At 41.9% G+C, this 21,122-nt stretch overlaps 1 protein-coding gene across 5 annotated transcripts in view; it reads right to left on the bottom strand.

Annotated features, from left to right (window-relative positions):
- ppp1r12a (protein phosphatase 1, regulatory subunit 12A) overlaps nucleotides 1-21,122 on the bottom strand; it is a 177,134-nt gene that overhangs the window by 60,157 nt on the left and 95,855 nt on the right. For all 5 annotated transcript variants that reach the window (XM_060839594.1, XM_060839593.1, XM_060839591.1 and 2 more), the window contains exons 4-9: nucleotides 14,528-14,687; nucleotides 13,743-13,887; nucleotides 9,321-9,395; nucleotides 7,323-7,411; nucleotides 7,027-7,181; nucleotides 6,095-6,222 (exon numbers count right to left, since the gene is read on the bottom strand). In XM_060839594.1, the coding sequence (XP_060695577.1) occupies nucleotides 6,095-6,222; nucleotides 7,027-7,181; nucleotides 7,323-7,411; nucleotides 9,321-9,395; nucleotides 13,743-13,887; nucleotides 14,528-14,687 (752 nt within the window). The remainder of the gene's footprint in view (nucleotides 1-6,094; nucleotides 6,223-7,026; nucleotides 7,182-7,322; nucleotides 7,412-9,320; nucleotides 9,396-13,742; nucleotides 13,888-14,527; nucleotides 14,688-21,122) is intronic.

Here is a 21,122-nt window from a genome sequence, read left to right on the forward strand (position 1 = left end):
AACTAGAATGCCATGAATTACTCACTATATTTGTCTAATAGTGGTTCATGCACTTTGAGGGCATATTAAAACAAAACAACAAAACAGATGTGAGAAACTATGTGCAAACAAACCACACAAATTCTGTATTTTTATTCAAAAGTTCAAGTGTCAGAACTATTTGTTTAAAAACACGTGAACATGAGTGTCATCACAACATGCACCGTGAAACCAGATACTTCTGTAAACAGGTAACTTAACACAAAACACAAACCTCTGCGCACACAAAAGGCAGCTCACCATAACTTGGTCACCCTTTTGAGGCACAAGAACAATGCCAGTTTTGCGCAACCCCTGACGCCAAGATGTCGGATCTAATGGCTCCGCCACAGGCATTAGTGGAGTAATGGATTCATACTGAAGCCAATTAAAACAAAAAGTACAGTGAGAAAACCGCATTGGTAAACTTGCAAGTGTGCCATCAGTCGCATGCTAACAGCGTGAACAAAATCAGTGACTATCGGGGAGTACCCAAAAGACACGATGTTCAACATCTTGCAGTATCAAAAGTATATACAGACAAGCCTTGAATAAATCAAAGCAAAATTATTTATTTTTGTGCTTTTAATTGTTACTAGGTTCTTTTCAAGTCCACAGCAGGTAGTTTAAACTTTCAGATCCTAAGTTCAACAGCTGCACATTCAGCAAATAGTAAACCTATTACTTTAGGTATGTAATTGGATGCTGCTGACATGTTACAGCTAGTGAGCAAAGAACCTGCTGATCAAAATAGAGTTCATCTACTTTTGTCAGAAATACACACCGACCTCAGTGCGACATGCATCTCTGTGCAACAGTAATGGAGCTTGGAAACAAAGAGTTCCAAGTGCTGAGCAAATAACTTTTACTGTCATTAAATCTCAGAGTACCCAATTCTTCAAAATTTAAATTGCAGTTTTTAATGCTTCTACACAGAGAGAGAAACAACAGACTCGAAAGTTTTTGTCTCAGATTTACTGCCAGATTGGAACACAACATTCAACTGCATTTTCCAAGTAAATGTGCACACCTAAAACTATTTTGTCTGAATCTAACTGGTAGACAGGTGCACCAGTACAACTGTTTGCTTGCATTGAAAAGTAACAAGAATCCAGAATCACAATCAACCACTGCAGGGAAAAACAAAGTGGCAACTTTAAAAAGTCGTGTAAGGATGATTCAGTTCAGAGAAGGTTTACTAGTCTAAGCCCTGGATCAAAGAGATAGTCTCCCAAGTCAAGAGTGTGGTGCTGGAAAAGCACAGCAGGTCAGACAGCATTCTGTGGACAGGAGACATAAGCCTTTGTCCGGAATGAGGCCTTATGTCCAAAACACTGATTCTCCTGCTCCTCAGATGCTGCCTGACCTCGTGCTTTTCTGCATCATACTCTCGACTCTGATCTCGGGCATCTGCAGGCCTCACTTTCTCCTAGATTGTCTTCTAAGGAAAGGTCACACAGGCAAGACTTGGACCTATTGGTGCCAGTCTTATCTGCCTTTACTAAACTATTTCCAACTCCTCCTGAAGCGATGAGTTCCAAATTGTGCACAATACTCGTGTTGTGGTCTTACTTGAGCCTGATACAGCTGCAGCAAGTCTAATCTACTTTAATATTCCATCCCACTCGCAGGTCATTCAAGTCCATCTTCACAGTAGCATTCTGCATCCCTAATTGACTAATATGCTGCTTTACTATTCTTCCGATCAAAGTGAAGACCTCTGGTTATACTGTATCCAAATTTTATCTCACTTAACTTTTCTCAATATCTTTGCAGGCTTCACCATTTTCACAACTTTGTCTCCAACTAAGCTTTTATATCACCACAGCATTAGGCCTCAATCCAGCAAACCCCAAAGCTTGTACAGATCAGACTGATCCCTGCAGCATGTCATTACTTAGGCAACCAAGAACTAATACAGGGCATTCTGGTATCACGCTAGTTTCGTTAAAGCAAATTCACTAGCACGACTGACGAATTGTGGACACGGTCTCTAAAGCTGAAAATGTGTTGCTGGTTAAAGCACAGCAGGTCAGGCAGCATCCAAGGAACAGGAAATTCGAAGTTTCGGGCCAGAGCCCTTCCTGATGAAGGGCTCTGGCCCGAAACGTCGAATTTCCTGTTCCTTGGATGCTGCCTGACCTGCTGTGCTTTAACCAGCAACACATTTTCAGCTCTGATCTCCAGCATCTGCAGACCTCACTTTTTACTCGACGGTCTCTAAAGCACAAACTTTTAAAGTGTGTGTAGGCTGTAACTTTAATATGTCACGAACACTTAGCGCTGTTTCTAAACTTGATTTTTCTATAACGTGGAGCGGCACTTGAACACGACCATCATGTTATAGAAGAATGACTTGCACATATCAGTTCACCAATCTGCAAACCATACTAAAATAATCACTCCAACATAATGAGATCCTCAGTAGGAACTATGTAACATTAAATGCCTGCTGAAAATCCAAGAATCTATAGAGTTTCTTTGATTCACCTTGCTTGTTATATCCTTAAAGAACTCTCATGCCAATCTTCAATGATTTTTTTCAATCAAACAAATGGCAATGCAGAGTAAAAGGACCTTAAAGGGAACATTGGCGAAAAGTCCAGGTTGTTGGTTTGCTTGCTGAGCTGGAAGGTTTATTTTCAGACATTTCATCACTATACCAGGTAACATCATCAGTGGGCCTCCAGTGAAACTTTGGTTGATGTCCTGCTATTCACGTGTCTTGGTTTCTGAAGGTGGGTGATATCATTTTCGGTTCTTTTTCTTAATGGATGGTAGATAGGGTCCAAATCAAATGTATGTATTGATGGAGTTCCAGTTAGAACGCCAGGCCTTGAGGAATTCCTGTGCATTTCTCTGCTTAGCTTATCTCCGTAAAAGTGGTATCCTTCCTCCTACGCACGTAAGGATACGAGTGATATTGGGTCAGGTCTTTTGGTGGCTAGTGGGCAATCGTGTATCCTGGTGGCAACTTTCTGCCTATTTGTCCAATGTATTAGTCTTCACCTTGTCATATTCTACATAGTAGGACTGATTTCAGTTAAGCTTCAATACCAATTGAATCAATATACAGTACCTGTTACATATTTAAACACTTCCACAGAGAATACTTTAGAATTCACCCCAGTCGCAAAATTAGCATTCAATACAAATGATTAATAATTCAGGCAAACTGTGGGAGAAACTATTAAAACAGTTGACTTGGAAAGTTCTCTCTTTTCTCTGACCTAAACTACTGGAGTTTTTGGTGCCTTTCTTTCCTCATTCATGGGCATCTCCAGCTATACCAGCATTTATTACCCATCTGTAAATGCTCAGAGGGCAGTTCAGGGTCAACCACATTGCTGTGGGTCTGGCATCATATGCAGTTAAAACCAGATAAGGAGAGCAGTTCCCTTCCCTAAAGGACATGAGTGAATCAGGTTGGTTTTTCTGACATTCAAGACTGGTTTCATGGTGACCATTAAACTCTAGTTCTAGACTTTTACTGAAATCATATTCCACCAACTGCCATGACAGGATTTGAACCCGGGACACTCGAACATTACTAATGTTTCTGAATTAACAGTCTAGGCGATAATAGCTCAAGGTTATCACCTCCCATCTGTTATATAGTTGTAATTACATATTCCAAAGTATTGCTGTGTTGTTCCAGAACAACATTGTGCCAAGTTTTAATCGGGGTACTCAGTGATATCCACTGAATAAATTCTTAATTTTACATTCTCATTGCTAGTGTTTATACGTTGACATACCAACTGTGACAAGCATATTTACAGAGTCTATTGATTAGGGGGAGCTGCTGGATACAGTTTATTTGGACTTTAAAGCAGCTTTCAACAATGCCCCACGAAAAAAACTGTGCAAAATTAAAGCATGTAGATTTGAGTAAGTGCTTTGACATGGTATCAAAACTGATTGGCAGACAGGAAACAAATAGGAATAAAATGGTCTTTTCCAAATGGCAGGCAGTGACGAGTGAGGAACTCCAGGGACCAGTTAGCTGAGTTGACATCACAGCCAGTTTGCAATCTAAATTGATACCAACAACATGGGTTCAATTCCTGCACCAGCTGGGGTTGTCATTGAAGGACTTCCCTTCTTAACCTTCCCCCTCGCCTGCCGTCCGTCTCTCTCAAGACAGTAGCCCTATGGTCTGGAAATATTATAGAAACTTTACTGTTTGCCAAAGGGATCAATGCTGGGAACCCAGCTATTGGCAATTTATGTCAAGACTGTGGTGCTGGAAAAACACAGGTCAGGCAAAATCCAAAGAGCAGGAAAAAATCAATGTTTTGAGCAAAAGCCCTTCATCAGCAATCCGAATTCTCCTGCTCCTTGGATGCTGCCTGACCTGCTGTGCTTTTCCAGCACCACACTCTTGACTCTGATCTCCAGCATCTGCAGTCCTCACTTTCGCCTAAAATGCAGTTATGGTTTGGGTGAGAGAACTAAATGTAACATCTCCAAATTTGGATGAGACAAAGCTGGGTTGGAGAATAAACTGTGAAGAGGATAACGAGGTGCTTCAGTGTGATTTAGATAAGTTGAGTGGGTGGCTGCGAGCATGGCAGATGGAATAAAATGCGGATAACTATTAGATTACCCACACTGGTAGCAAAAACAAGGCGGCAGATGGTCTGAATGGTGATAAAATGGGAAAGGGGAAGGTGCAATAAGACCTGGGTGTGCGTGTACAACAGCCACTAAAAGGCGGCAATGTAGGTGCAACTGCCAATGAAGGTGGCAAATGATATGTTGGCTTCATAGTGATTCATTGTGCAGGGCCTTCGTGAGATCATACCTCGAATGTTGCTTGCAGTTTTAGTCTCCTTATCTGAGGAAGGATGTTCTTGCTATTGAGGGAGTGGAGCCAAGGTTTACTGGATTAATTCATGGAATGGCAGGACTGACGAGTGAAGAGACTGGATCGGTTAGAACAACAATTTATTGGAGTTTAGAAGAATGGGGGGAGATATCATTGAAACCTAGAAAAATCTAACAGGACTAGTCAGGATAAACGCAAGAACAATGTTCCCAATGAAGGGAAGGGAATCCAGAAGCACAGTGTCACAGTCTAAAGGTACAAGGTAGACCATTTAAAATCAGACTCTCAGAAGCAGATCTTTTGGTCTAACGTGTCCCACCAACCAGATATCCCAATCTGACCTCGTCCCGTTTGCCAACATTTGGCCCATATCCTCCTGAACCCTTTCTATTCAGACACAAATCCAGATGCCTTTCAAATGTTGTAATGGTACGGGCCTCCACCATTTCCGCTGGCAGCTTGTATATACACACACCAACCCGAGGATGGAGAAAGTTGCCCCTTGGGTCCTTTTAAAATCTTCTCACACTCTCTCGGCCCCCACCCCCATACTTTAGAATCCATGCCCTCTAGTTCTGGACTCCCTCACCCTGGGGAAAAGATCTTGCCTACTCACTGTATCCATGCCCCTTGTGATTGAGGACAGAGATGAGAAACCTCACCCAGAGAGTGGTGAGCCTGCAGAATCTGGTACAGCACAAAGCGGTTGAGGTCAAAACATGTTACAATTTCAAGAAGGAGCTGGATACAGACCTTAGGTTAAGGGATCCAAGTATATAGGGGAAAGCAGGAACAGGCTATAGAGTTGAATGATCAGCCATGATTGTAATGAATGGCAGAGCAAACTCAAATGGCTGAAGGGCCTACTCCTCCTGTTTTCTTTATTTCTTGCTTGATCTGCTTTTTGGCTATTAAATGGTTAATCTCCCTAACTAGAGAGAGGATATGAAGACCAAACAGTCTAAATAAAATTCACATTATTATACAACTCAATAGCAGACATATTTCACACGAAGCTATTGAGGGCCGAACATCAGACAGCATTTATCTTATCCAAAGATGAAAGGTTGCATTTGCTCCACCTGAAAGGAACTCAGCTCATAATTAAACCCATCTGTTGATTGTTTTATCTTGTAATTCAAAAACAGAGATTCAAACCCTTTGGCTGAGTGCCCCCTTCACTGATGGCAAAGTTAGTAGCCAGAGATATTGAATGATTCAAGCTTAAATAGATTTATTTCTTACTTTTTTCACTGGTGATGCTGGCGCAACTTGATTTGTGGGTACACTTGTTGGAGCTACTGCTGCAGACTGGATACCTCCACTGTTGATCCGGTTTACGTTATTTACATGTGCTATAGGTTTGTTTTTTTCTGTAAGAAAATTTAACTTCTTAAATGGAGCAATAACTGAAGAAACATGAGTAACTTTAAATCAAATGATAAACACAGCAGTTAATTTGTTGGAAATTTGCAATGACCTTCATCTGTATTCCTGGAAATGTTTAGTCCAAAAATCAATGTTCCACTTTAGATTTACATTGCATGAAGAATAGCCCCCCCTCCCATCCCCCACATAGCACGGAGAGGCAACAGGATGCTGTGAATCAGGCAATTCCCTGCTTCTGGGATCTTAACATAAATACATAACTAGGTACATAATTCTTTAAAACTTGCACCAGAAATAAACAGGGTGGTTCAGAAGGCTTTTAGCATGCTTGCCTTCAGTGCTCAGCTGTTTGCGTTTTGGATTTGGGAAGTCATGTTGAGATTTTACAGGATGTTGGTGAGGCCTCTTCTGGAGTACAGTGTGCAGTTTAGTCAGCCTGCTATAGGAAGACCATTATTAAACTAGAGAGGGTTCAAAAGAGATTTACCAAGATGTTGCCAGGGATTGAGGATTCGAGTTATAAAAATAGGTTGGTTAAGGCGAGGGGTGACCTTATAGAGGTTTATAAATCATGAGGGATATGGATAAGGTGAATAGCGAACATTTTCCTGAAGACAGTGGTGTTCAAAACTGGAGGGCTTTTTTTTAGAAAAAAAGAGAGGAGGATGCTTTAAGGACATATGGGACAACTTTTTTTTTTAAGTGTGGTTAGTGGCTTTCAGATGATCCCACTGTTCTGCTCCTGACTGAATTTATTTTTAACTACTTGAAGGTTTCTTGAAAGTTACCTGTTTCAGCTTCTGACTCGGAGTCTTCCTCCTCCTCTTCTTCACTGGAACAACTTGAATCATCTTTCTTACCCTCTTCTTCATCGTCCACTTTCTCCTGCTCAAGAGACTCTATGTGCACTGGGACCTTTTGTTCATTCAGCAGAGTTTCTTTACTGTCAGGATTATTTCAGTAAAGTTGAGAAAACATCCAAATTCCCATGTACCAATTTGAATATTATAATGATAAAGTTTTAGGAGTTCCATCATTTTGGAAATAAATTATTACTCATACATCTTGAATTTACTTTAATTACCTTTTGATGGGTTTTAATTCTTGGTTGTTCTCCATTGTCGCAGTTGACTCTATCAAAGGGGATTTATTTGCTTGTTTCTCCCGGAAAAGCTTTCAGGGGTTTTTTTTTGGGGGGGGGGGGGGGGAGGAGAAAAAAAAAAGTCAAAATTTTATATTTTTGGTCAGTACTAAACCACTAAACTATAACTTTGAATAATTGCTTTTCCATTCATGCAAGTAAACTAACTAGGTTAAGACAGTATTTGGAATGACACTCATACTTATATGATCAAAAGGTGAAAGAGACTCTTAGAGAGGACAGTTTGAAGCTACCCACTGCCAAGGTCTTTAAATAGTTCAATGTACTGTAAAAGCAAATTAATATATTCGGTAATTGAGGAATGAGCAGAGAGTGAAGGGCTTTTGTTACCAACCCATCTTGAGTTGCTTGTCGCACAATTTAAACAGAGCATGACAAAAATTCACTGCTATAATTTAAGAGGGTCACTGGGCTGATTCTGCTGAAGAAATGTACAAGTTGGGTCTGTATCCACTTAAATAACAAAATGAGACGCTTTTTATTGAAACAAATCCTCAAGTGATTGCACAGGGTGTATGCTTGGATTAACAGAAGAGATCAAAAGTAGGGGACATAGTTTAAGAACAGAGATGTTACTTTCAGAATGAGAAATTCAATGTAACTTTCTTTTCCTCTGAAGGTACGAGGGGCTGGGATAGAGATTTTTAATAGATAAGGAAGTCAGAAATTATGGGGGTAGAGGCAGAAATGTGGATTTGAGACTACAACTCAATCATACTGTGATCATACTGAATGGCGGACCAGCTTTCAAGGACCAAAGTACCTCTGTGTTCTTGCAACCCACATTCCCGCTGTGCCAGCTACTAAGATGGTCTGCACATACTAATAAGCCGACTGGTATAACTTCCTGTTTTGGAAGTTACTGTTATGAACCAGCAGAAAAAATTAGAGGGAATCTACACTGGGACTCAATAGATAAAATCCCTTACTGATGCTTTTGGAATTCAAGTGACCAGCAGTGCGCATCTGTTCCCTAATTTATGCAGCAAATAACATGCTTCTGCTCGGACTTACGAACAAATGACATGGGTTAGATAACAGTGTGTCCCTCTCAAACAGTGGCAAGGAGCAAAAAATGAAGTGAGCAAAGTCTATTTTCATTCTCATGTAAAGTCTACTAAATAGTAAAAGAGGACAGCAGCAGATTAGGTTGGAATATAAAATTCCCGAGATGGAGCAATCAATTAGCTATGCTAGCAAACAAAATAAGGAAGCATAGGTTGACAATTTTCTCAAAGTGGAAAAAAACCATGCAGACTTCATGATTAACCAAAGATCAAGGGTACATCAAGCCAACAAGAATGCAAAAATGAAGCACTTGATGCAGTCTGACCACATGACTGGTAGCAGTGATAAAAGTTTGCACCAAAGGCAGACCATGTATTCACACTCAGAGTACAGCAGCAATCACGAGTTTATTAAAAAGTTGCATTGACAGAGGTGCCCCCATTTGAATTTTAAAGTCTATGCAAGAAGCATCTGCCTGAACACATTACCTATTTGTGCCTAATTCACTTCTGCATAACACAATGTCAACTTGCTTTAGCCTTGTAATTTGGCAATGTGCTTTCCAATTTCATGAAATTCCTTCAAGACCCCAAATGCTGGTTTAAATATTAACTGCATCAAGTTCCATGAGAATAAAGAGACTGATCATCACAAGCCAGTCTTGAGGTTATGACCTGAGGACTTCCCCCCCACCCATTTAACTCAGTAGAGAGCTTTATAAAAATGCAAAGATGCCATAATCCTGATAAAACATTACTGAAGTTAATTTCTTCAGCATGCCTTCTCTTTATACAGAGGCAGTAGAGTAGCAAGAATCATAGAATCCCTACAGTGTGGAAACAGGCTATTTATGTTGATTGTTTACCAAGGACAATAAAGCAGTACCATTTGAAATAGTTTACAAAAACTTACCATATTCTGCCTTTTTTGCAACTCTTCCAAGTACCCAAGAATGTCTTCATCAGCTACATCAAAAGCTGTCTGCCCCTACGGACAAAATTCATACGTCTCAGAAGAGGTCTACAGGAAAAGAAAAATCTTTCTACTAACTCACATGCCAAATCGGAAACAAAAGATACTATTAATAAAATACGAAATGGGCTACATAGAATTTTGGAAGTCATGGCAACGCATCAAACTTTCCTCACTCTCTCAGGAATTACCACGACGAGTGATGAAACACCACGTGAGCTAATGTTGTTCACTCTCAAGTACTGCTCTCCCTTTAAAATCTGCTGTCATTACCCATCTTCTATGAAGAGCTTTAATGGATCTTTGCAAACTAAAGTCCCTTCCCAAATCGCCTCTAATACTTAGGTGATCTCCCAAAATTCAAGCCCGTATTATCAACAATTAAATAATTGAATCGGTCACTTTTCTAGCTCTGCAAAATATTGGAGCAGCTCTTAGCAAAATCACAAATGACAACATTTGCAACAGTAATGAAGGCCAACTACCTCTCATCCTTCTCAAATGGCCTGCACCCTTCAACACAGTTCACTCCAACATCCTTCCCCATCCATCTTTCATCTAACTGGGTGGAAAGACCTTTGATTAGATAGGCTCTTATTTACTAAAACTATTTACACATTGTTCACCCTGGAACCACCAGACTCTCTCCAGCCTGCTTCTTTTCTTCATCAATATGCTACCCTATTGTTGAACAATGTATGGCTCCATATTCCCAATTCCCTCGCCGCATTTGCTCCCAGGAGGACCAATTCCAATACCGAACCACCCAGATGGCCTCCTTCTTCAAAGGCCACAATTTCCCCTCAGACATGGTTCACGATGCTCTCCACCGCATCTCCTCCACTTCCCACCCCTCCGCCCTTGAACCCCACCCCTCCAATCGCCACCAGGACAGAATCCCACTGGTCCTCACCTACCACCCCACCAACCTCCAGATACATCGTATCATTCTTCGTCATTTCCGCCACCTCCAAACAGATCCCACCACCAAGGAAATATCTCCCGCCCCATCCCTATCAGCGTTCCAGAAAGACCACTCCCTCCACGACTCCCACATCAGATCCACACCCTCCACCAACCCAACCTCCACTCCCGGCACCTTCCCCTGCAACTGAAAGAAATGCTAAACTTGTGCCCACACCTCCCCCCTCACTTCCCTCCAAGGCCCCAAGGATCCTTCCATATCCGTCACAAATTCACCTGCACCTCCACACACATTTACTGCATCCACTGCGGCCTCCTACTTGCAGAACGTTTCAGAGAACGCCTCTGGGACACTCACACAAACCAACCCAAATGCCCCGTGGCTGAACACTAACTCCCCTTCCCACTCCGCCAAGGACATGCAGGTCCTTGGCCTCCTCCATCGCCAAACCATGGCAACACGACACTTGGAGGAAGAGCGCCTCATCTTCTGCCTCGGAACCCTCCAACTACAAGGGATGAATGCAGATTTCTCCAGCTTTCTCATTTCCCCTCCCCCCACTTTTTCTCAGTCCCAAACCTCAGACTCAGCACCGCCTTCTTGACTTGCAACCTTCTTCCCGACCTCTCCGGTCTATCACCCTCACCTTAACCTCCTTCCAGTTATCGTATTCCCAACGCCCCTCCCCCAAGTCCCTCCTCCCTACCTTTCATCTTACCCTGCTTGGCGCACCCTCCTCATTCCTGAATGGCTTATACCCGAAATGTCGATGCTTCTGCTCCTTTGATGTTGCCTAACCTGCTGCGCTTTTCCAGCAACACATTTTTAAGCTCTGATCTCCAGCATCTGCAGTCCTCACTTTCTCCACATGCACAGCAAGAGCTCACCTCCATCTCAGCACCACCTCTCTGAAACCTTCCACCTTGGATCACATTGCTTTCCCAACATACAAAACTGCATCAAGAAATATTTCCAATACATGGGAGACTGACACCGTTGTTTTCAGTTTGACAAAGCATTTTGCGAGTTTGAATGTGCTGTAGAACAAGGCGGCAGTAAAGCTACAGCCTTACTCTCATTGTATGGCTGGAGGTCAGTCAATGATGAAGGGCTGTATGGAAAACAAAGACGATCTTCCCACATATCACTCATAGGCCAATAGAGAACACTGCCAGCTTTTGAGTCGGTGATTTCAATTGAAGCCTATTTTGGCATAATCAGGTCAAGTACATCAAAGGTACATTCATACTCACAGCATTTGCACTCATTTCAAATCAGAAGGTCTCCAACCTCAGTTATACTCAAACTGAGCACGAACACACACAGAACTTTCATTGCTCCAATCTTAAAAGTCGACATAACTGCAGTTTCACTGCAACATGAGATTTATATAACATATACACACGGAACACAAATGTCAAAGACTGGTTTGGTGAAATGAATTGTTATTCTGGCTTTCAGTCTTTCATGCTCCTTAATTTAGTATCTACAAGGCTGAAGAATGCAGATGCCATGCTGCAGTTATACAAAACCACGAGTTAGACACCACCTAAAGAGCGAGCAGATCTGGGCACATCTTAGAATGGAGGTCTTGCCCTTGGAGACAGTACAAAATAGGTTTATAAGGATGATGCCAGCACTTCGGGGTTAAGTTTCAGGTAAGATGAGAATTTATACCTTGATTGTTCAGAACTTACAAGGTTAAAGGGTGATCTAATTGAGGATATTAACAGTGAAAGACAGGCCAGATAAAGGTAAACTATTTCCACTAGTTTAAGATTCCAGAATCTAGGAATTAGGATCAAGCCATTCAGGAGAGATATTAGAAAGCACTGCTACACAAAGAGCAGTGGAGGCTTTCGACTCTCCTCAAACAGCAGTCAATGCTAATTCAGTTGCTAAATTTAAATGTGAAATGGACATTTTTTTTATATCAAGCAAGGGGTATCAAGGGATACAGGCCCAGGGCATATGAAGTTAGGTCAGCCATGAACTCTCAATGGCAAAATAGGCTCATGGTGCTGACAGGCCTGCTTCTGTTCCAATGTTCCAAGGTGTTGGGTGTCTTGAAAAAAGTATGAAGGTAGTGAAGTGCCCAGACCCTGATGGGATCAATCCCAGGCAGGGGAAGGAGACTGCTGGAATCTTTAAGAGAAATCTGTTAACAGAGGATAGTTGAGCAAGGGAAGCAAGGGAAGGTGACCAGTGGTATCCACCAGTGGTATTCCACAAGGATTAGTGCTGAGACATCTGATGATTCTAATTTATTTTAATACCATGACTGACAAATGTAGTTGGTCAGTTAATAAGTTTGCAGAAAGCACGAAAATTTTAATTTGACTACATTTGGAGCATTGAGTGCAGTGTTCGTCCCCACATTACAGGATGGATGTGGAGGCTTTGGCAAAGGTGTACAAGAGGTTTACCACGATGTTGCCTGGACTGGAGAGGCTGTACAAACTTGCATCGTTTTCGCTAAAGCAAGAGAGGCTGAAGAACAATCTGATAGAAGTAGATAAAATTAGGAGGGGCTTGGAGGGGGTAGATAGTTGCAGTCTGTCTCCCACTGTAGAAATATCAAACAATAGGGGGTATAGGTTGAAGGCAAATGGATAGAAGATGAAGGGAGATGTTCGAAACAAGTTTATTTTTTAATGCAGAGAGTAGAAGATGACCGGAACACACTGTCAGTGGAATTGGCACAAGCAGATACAATAGCAAGGTTTAAGAACATTTGGACTGACATAAGCAGACCGGGAATAGAGGTTAGACAGATGGGATTACTTTAGAATGTCATCATGGTCAACACAGGCATGATGGGATGAAGGGCCTGCTTTATATTATACACCATCTATGAGTTTTGTGTGCGCAAATTAGCAGCTATATTCCCCAAGTTGCAATAACAACACTACAAAAGTACTGTCAAGTATTCTGAAACAGTCTGAGTTCATGAATATCAAAGAAACGCAAGTTTTTATTCACCCTGATGCTTTCTAATAGTCCAAATATCAATCATGACTCTTGCACTATTTAAAAGCTGAACTTAAATACATGGAAGGCAATTATTCAGCTACAGACAGTCTGCCCAAAATGGCACAATTGTTAGTTGGCTTCTTTAACCCAGCCTCTGAAGTGACCTCGTACGGACTACCTGGCAAAATTCAACAATACCACTTCCTTCAGCAGTTCGCTCCACATATGAAGCAACTTTATTTTAAGGTTGCCCCTCAGGTCCCTTTTAAATCAATGATTCTCCTCACATGCCGGCCGCCAGCCAGCGATGCCCACATCCCACAAATGAAAGAAAGAAATTGTTACGTCAAATAAAATAGTCTGATCATGCAATCTTTTAAAAGTCTGCTTCTCTTCATTCTTGCGACTTGAAACAAAAAGACACTGGTTACCAATCTCAAAAGAAAATTCAACAGGCAACAAACCACTTTGTTGATCATCTCCATATCGCAGAAGCTTTCCACCAGGATTCGGCAGGTTTCCTCTTTACCCCAGTGTGCTGCAGCGTGAAGTGGGGTCCAGCCATCATAGTCTTTGATATTTACATCATAACCTGCCTGGATTAGGAGCCTATGGATTTTAAAGGAAGTACCAATTTTAAAAAGTCAAAGCTAAAACAAAAGAAGCCGCTCGAAGAAATGTCATCTGAGTGAATTGCAGTGGTGTTTTGGAACTTAAGTGGACATTTTACAAGATTAAATCGAGGCAACTGTCAATTAACCCAAGCAAAATGCATTTTGTTTAAGCTTTATTGTATTACTTATTTGCCTTCTGCTAAACCCAAACATAGATGCAAACAAAACATGACGTGAACATGATACAATTTGTGGCTAGGCTCACGTTAGTCACCTAATTCTACACGGGTGCTTTTTTTAATGCTCAATTTACAGATTCCAGATCAGTATTTGTGATCATTTATGATCACTTCAGAACAACTTAACTGCCTTGAGTCTTTAATACTGCTTACGAAAGCAATTAAAAAGCACGTGCCTGTTTACAGCATGCAAGCATCATGAAATGCCCTACATCCATCAAATATCTATGGGGCATGAAATATATAAAAACACAGCCAGCCATTTTTATTACAATAGTACTGTTTTGAAACCCAAGTTATCCTAGTACATCATGCAACTGATAAAAAAAAAGCAATTTGTTCATGACAATTTATTTACTTGCAAATACTACATATGAAGCAGTTTTAGATCCTTACTTCAAAACTTCTGAGTAGCCTTTAGCTGCAGCTACATGGAGAGCTGTTCCCCCAGATTTGGGATGCCTGTTATCATTTATTTGCCCGCTATTTAACCATTGCCTGGCATCGCGAAGCATTATTCGTTCTTCTTCTTTCCGGGCAGCTTCTATATCCACTCCTAAAACAAGCAAATCCAGTTCAATAAAGTTAGCAAAGCAGATTAACCACATTCCTGCTATCCAATGCTATGCATCATTACATTTTTTAAAAAGCTTTGCAAATTAAAGAGTCAGAGAACATATATGACAATAATGTATGTTGACACAGTGAATACCAAATAGAGAAGACAGCTCCTGGATAACATGGACATCTAAAATACAGATGACAACATGGTTATCATTGCACTAGAAATCTATTTAGGGCTGTTGCTCAACAGAACAAACTTCATTGATAACTGTAAGATGAACCCTTGGTAAAGGAAAACTGAGGCACTTTTGATTGATTACAAGCTTTTGATGCTCAATGTGCAGTTCTGACATGATTATTTCCATCTTATTTATGTTTAAATTCCCTTAAGTCCATGATGGAAAAAAGAAAAGAACTAAATTGCAACTAGTGAGTGCCTTTCACAAAATCAGAACATTTCAAAGCCAAGGAAACAGGTGCACACAGTAACAGCACATAGATAGAAAGATTCTCTGTTTCAGTAACTTGGATTGAGGACCATAAACTGGCTAGGGGATCATGGATCTCTAAGTAGGACCAAGACATGCATCAAGTCACTTCACCAACTCCTCCATTTCACCAGTTTCTGCACTTGCCTCTGTGCAAACTGTGCTGACATCCTTACCCACGGGTTTATGTTGCGGCTCTTATTCACCCACCATTTTCCAGCCTCTAAAATTGAATTCATCCGATATTGCTGCCCCATGTCACAAGTCCTCTTCAGTCATTATTCTGGTGCTCGTTAATCTGAACCGGCTACCTGTCTATCAACACTTCTAACTTAAATTCTTATTCTACAGTTCAAAAGCTTGCTGGCATTGTCCCTTCTTATCTCTGTTACCTCCAACAGCTCCAAGACGCTGAGAAATCTGCATAATTGCACCAACGACCACTTGGATTTCCTCATTTCCTTCACTCCATGACTGGTTACTACTCCTCAGAAGTTTTGGCCACAGCCACTCAATTACCCATTGAACCACCTTTCCTCTCTCTCCCTCTGCTTTACAATGCTCCTGTATCTGCCCCAACATTCGGCCACCTACTTTCTTATAGCGCAGTTATTTTTATTTCATTATACATCTACGGAGTGCTCTAATCAGTCATTGCTGGTGACCCTGTTACAAATCTTAATATCAGAAAGACTTGCCAAACAGTGCTTTGCAATCAGCCGACATTGGGTGCGCTGGTTTCGGCTGTAGCTGAAACTCTCAACCCCAATCAAAGGTAAGACTGTTAACAGTGAGCCTGGGCTGATACTCAAACCACCTGAAATTTTTGTCAGAACACAAACTTGCAAGTATTTTCCAACAGAACACCAACCTGATCGAAATTAAAAATTTAAAACCCGGCACAAGTTTGATTTTTTTTTAATTCACTCATGGAGCACTGGCCTTGCTAGTTGGCCAGCATTTCCTACCTGCCTCAAATGGCCCTTGAGAAGGTGGTGGTGAGCTGTGCTGTAGGCAATCTCACAATGCTGTTAATGTGTCAAATCTAGGATTTTAACCCAACAACAGCGATATAGTCCCAAGTCAGGATGGAGAGAGGCTTGGAGTGGAACTTCTCTGATGCCTTTGTTCTTCTGGATGAGAGCAGTCGTCATTTTGGAAGGGGCTAAGGATCTTGAGTCAACTTCTGCAGTGCATCTTGGAGATAGTAACACACTGCTGCAACTGAGAGTCAGCGGGGAAGAGAGTAAACACAAGTGTGAATAAGCAGTCTGTGTTGGCCTGGATGGTAAGCTTCTGACTTGTGGACAGGCTCTAGAGGGTCAGGAGGTGACATGCTTACTACCAAATTCCTAGCCTCTCACCTGCTGATGCATCTAACTTATGTGGTGAGCCCAGTTGAGTTTCTGATCAATGATTACCACCATCGCAGGGGGTTATGGGGGAATTCAAGGATGGTAATACCACCGAATGTGAAAGAGCAGCGGTAAGATAGTCTCTTACCAAACATGTCATTGCTTAGTACATGCTTTGTGAATGTAACTTCCTAATTGTCAGCCCAAGTCTAGAATCTAATCTTACTGCATTAGAACATTGAGTGAGTTTGCATCCAAGTCGTCACAAATTATGAACATTGTGCAGTCATCTGTGAACATCCCCACGTGACCTTATGATGGAGGGAAGGTCATTGATGAAGCAGCTGGAGACGGTTGGGATTAGGACACTACCTTGAGGAACTCCTACAGAGATGTCCTGGAGTGGAGACAACTGACCTCCAATAACTACAGCCACCTTCCTATATGCCAGGTATAACTCCAACCAGCTGAAAGATTGCACCATAATTCCCATTGATTCAACTTTTGGTGGCCCTAGTGCCTCACTCAAGTAAAATGTGGCCTTGACGTCAAGGGCTAGCATTCCTACATCTCCTCTAGAATCCAGCTCTTTTGTCCGTGTTTGAATCGAGGCTGTGATGAAGTCAGGAGCTCAATAGCCCTGGTGGAACCCAAACTGGGCGTCAGTATCAGGTCACTGATGATCAGCTGCTGCTCGATAGCTCTATTGGTAACATTTTCCAACATTTCACTAGGCTGCATTTGTCCTGCTTTTAATATGAAAGATATACCCTCCTCTCTGACCTATCATCTTCTCTCCCACCTTAAGCACACTCAACTGCCTCCCTCCCTATTTATCGATCAGCATCCACGGCTCACAAGCCTTATTCCTGATGAAGGGCTTATGTCCAAAATGTCAATTCTCCTGCTCCTCAGATGCTGCCTGATCTGCTGTGCTTTTCCAGGAACACACACTCAACTTTGATCTCCAGCATCTGCAGTCCTCACTTTCTCCCAATTTTTCACATTGTTGGGTAGATGCCAGAGTTGTAACTATACTGGAATAGAGCACTTCAGCCCCAGTGCATCAATGTGGACTTCACCAGTTTCCTCATTTCCCGCGCCCCACCACCCCCCCCCCAACTACAACCTTCCAGCTCCTCGACCACTGTCCTCGACCTGTCCAACCTGCCAATCTCCCTTCCCAATTATCCGTTCCACCCTCCCGTCTGACCTATCGCCTCCATCCCTACCCCCAATCACCTATTGAGCTTTGCTACCTTCTCCCCAGCCTCTCTCCACCCCACTTGCCCCCATTCATCTCCCCACCCTGGAGACTCCACGCCTCCATTCCTGATGAAGGGGTCCTGTCCAAAACGTTGATTTTCCTGCTCCTCGGATGCTTCCTGACCTGCTGTGCTTTTCTAGCACCACTCTGATCTAAACTCTCGTTTCCAGCATCTGCAGTTCTCACTTTTGCCTACTGCACTGCAACAGCTTCGCGAGGGAACTGAATTTCTGGAGCACGTCTTCAGTATTATTGTCGGAATGCCAGCAAGTCTGGCAGCATTGGAGGAGAGAAATTGACTCAATTTCAGGGTCCAGATACCCTTCCTTGCTCTCTTCGATCTCAAGGTTACTGGACTCAATATGTTAACTCTATTTATACTCTGCAGATGCTGCCAGACCAACTAAAATTCTCCAGCAATCTTTGCGTTTTGCATTTCTCCTGTACCTGCAGTTTTTTTTTAAATTAACATGTGATGAGTCACCATGGCATAACTAAATGATCTTCAAAATGGAGATTCGTACATTGATTTTTGGTATGCAGACAACTGCAGTAACATACCCACACTAAACAGTTAAAAACCCACAGTAATTACAACAGTAGGCTATTTGGTGTGCGCCATTGCGTTTTCCTCCACAACAGCCTTCCACCTATTTAACTTTAACACACCCGTCTATTCTTCCCCCCACCAGTTAATGAGCTTTACCTTTTATGGATCTAGACTATATTCATCTCAAATACGCAATGTGATAGCAAGTCCCACATTCCACAGCAACATTCCTTTTTTGAATTCCGTAGTGAAAATGCTCTCATATTTAAACATCAGGGTTTTAGTTTTCCCATGCAAATGAAAACATCTTTTCTGTGTACCAGATCATAATCTTCAAGACCACAGACTTCTCCTGCAAAGAGCCAGGTGCAAAGAGGATATTTCCACTTGTGGAGATACCCAAAGCTCAGGGTCAGTAATAAATCCAAGAGGGCATTTAGCAGCAACCCCTTTACCTGGAGTGTGGTAGTGCACTGGCTACAATGCAATTGCAACAAACAGCACTAATCAATTTATATTTTAATACATTGCATACGAAGCTTGATAAACACAAAAGAAAGGAATACATGGTCAATGATAGGCTAAGGTGAGTAAGGGAGGAGATGACTCTGATGGAGCAGGAAAACAGACTGGCTTGGCTGAATGACTTGTTTGAGCTGCAGACACGATGCAATTCCACATGAGAAAATCTCTCCTGCAAGCACAACGACACAGCAGCAACAATTTAAGGTAGAAGCTGACCACCATATTTTGCAATGGCTCAGAAATAAATGTATATGGGTTTCCCCAACCTCCCCCACATCCTAGCAACGACAAACTCTACAAGAGCCACTTGTCTATTTAACATGCATTTTAATTTACTAACATGAATCCAGTATGCAAATTTCCTTTCACAAAATTAAATCCAAGATTGGACATGGCAAAATGAACAGTCAAAGTGAAGAGGGTTAACAGCACCACTCCTTTAGAACTATATGGCCTGAAAATTCCTGCACAGACCACACTAATTTTGACCCCTTTTAGTTTTATGGCTCATCCACAGTAGCACAAAAAAATTTAAAAGGGTCATGCACTTAAACAAATCAATGTCTTCCACAAAAATCATTAGAGAAACCACTCTGATAAGTCACAAGTTCATGGCCAACTTAAAAAGGTAGGGCTGTTTGCTCTATCAGTTTATTACAAATACAGCCCCAAAGAGGGGGACATCCTCATTACCCTTTAAATTTGAGAGCAAAGAACTGTGTTCAACTGTCATATTCCAGGCAAAGTGCAAGAGGGAATCTATGTCAGCGATGGAAATAAAACAGTTTACATCAGCTAGAAGCTGCAAACAGGTAAAGGCCAAAATCCAATTTCTCCTTCTTCAAAATACATAGAAAATTACAAAGCAGTGCAGTCCCTTCAGCCCTCGATGTTGCACCGACCTGTGGAACCAATCTGAAGTTTATCTTACCTGCACTATTCCATTTTCATCCATATGTTTAGCCAATGACCATTTAAATGCCCTTCAACTTGGCAAGTCTACAATTGTTGCAGGCAGTACATTCCACACCACTACTGCTCTGAGTAATGAAACTACCTCTGACATCTGTCCGATATCAATCACCCCTCAATTTAAAGCTATGTCCCCTCGTGCTAGCCATCACCATCTGAGGAGAAAGGCTGGACAATGAGAGCCTATCTAACCCTCTGATTATCTTAGATGTCTCAATTAAGTCACCTCTCAACATCCTTCTCTTTAATGAAAACAGCCACAAGTCCATCAGCCTTTCCTTAGAAGGCCTTCTCTTCATACCAGGCAACATCGTGGTACCCCTTCCAAAGCTTCCACATCCTTCCTATAATGCGCTGACCAGAATTGTACGCAATACTCCAAGTGCGGCCACACCAGAGTTTTGTCCAGCTGCAGCATGATCTTGTGGCTCCGAAACTCAATCTTTCTTTTGAGATATTAACGAGTTAATTTACTCTGCTGACCTGCAAGAAACTGAATGCCCCCGGGGGGCGGATGGGATGTCTCAGTTCTACAGGTAGAATGTCAGGAATTTACATCCCCATCCCTATCCCTTGCCGTTCAGAGCCATTTGCATGGCCCTTTCCTAGGGATTCAGAAGCCAATTTACACTGTCATGTCCTACTATTCACATTGGCATCCTCTATTCAGAAATCAATAAGAACATTACAGTTGGAATTTTGACTACTTCCTGTAGTTTAAAACAAAAGACTGACAACAGATTTGACCATTAAGGGATGATTTACCTTATATGGTTTCTGGAAATGATGTGATCACTGCATTGTGTCTAGACTGGCATGTGACTGTGGGGGAGTGACCGGAGGGTTGTCTTGTGGGTGTTACTGACTGTAAGATGAAACTCTTGTACTGTATAAAGGAAGGACTATTTCCTTTGTTCAGGGAGACCTCTCGACACACTTGGCAAGCATTAAGAGTTTCTCCACAGCTTGTACCGTACTTGCTCAATAAAATTTCAGCTGCTCACAGAAGTTGGCGTATTGCAATTACATCACATGTATAAGAATTTCAAGAAAAAACACCACCAATAAAAGCCAACACACTGTATTGCCTGCTTAACAACCCTAACCACCTGGGTGGCAACTTTCAGGGATCTATTTACATGGACACTGATTCCTCTGCTCATCTGCACTGCCAAAAATCTTACCATTAGTCCATTCCTCTTTACTCCTGTTGCTCCTTCCAAATCACCTCTCACCTTTCCACATTAAAATCATTCACCTGACCTCCAGT

This window comes from Hemiscyllium ocellatum, chromosome 19 (genome assembly GCF_020745735.1).
Source record: "Hemiscyllium ocellatum isolate sHemOce1 chromosome 19, sHemOce1.pat.X.cur, whole genome shotgun sequence".
In the NCBI taxonomy this organism is placed as follows: Eukaryota; Metazoa; Chordata; class Chondrichthyes; order Orectolobiformes; family Hemiscylliidae; genus Hemiscyllium; species Hemiscyllium ocellatum.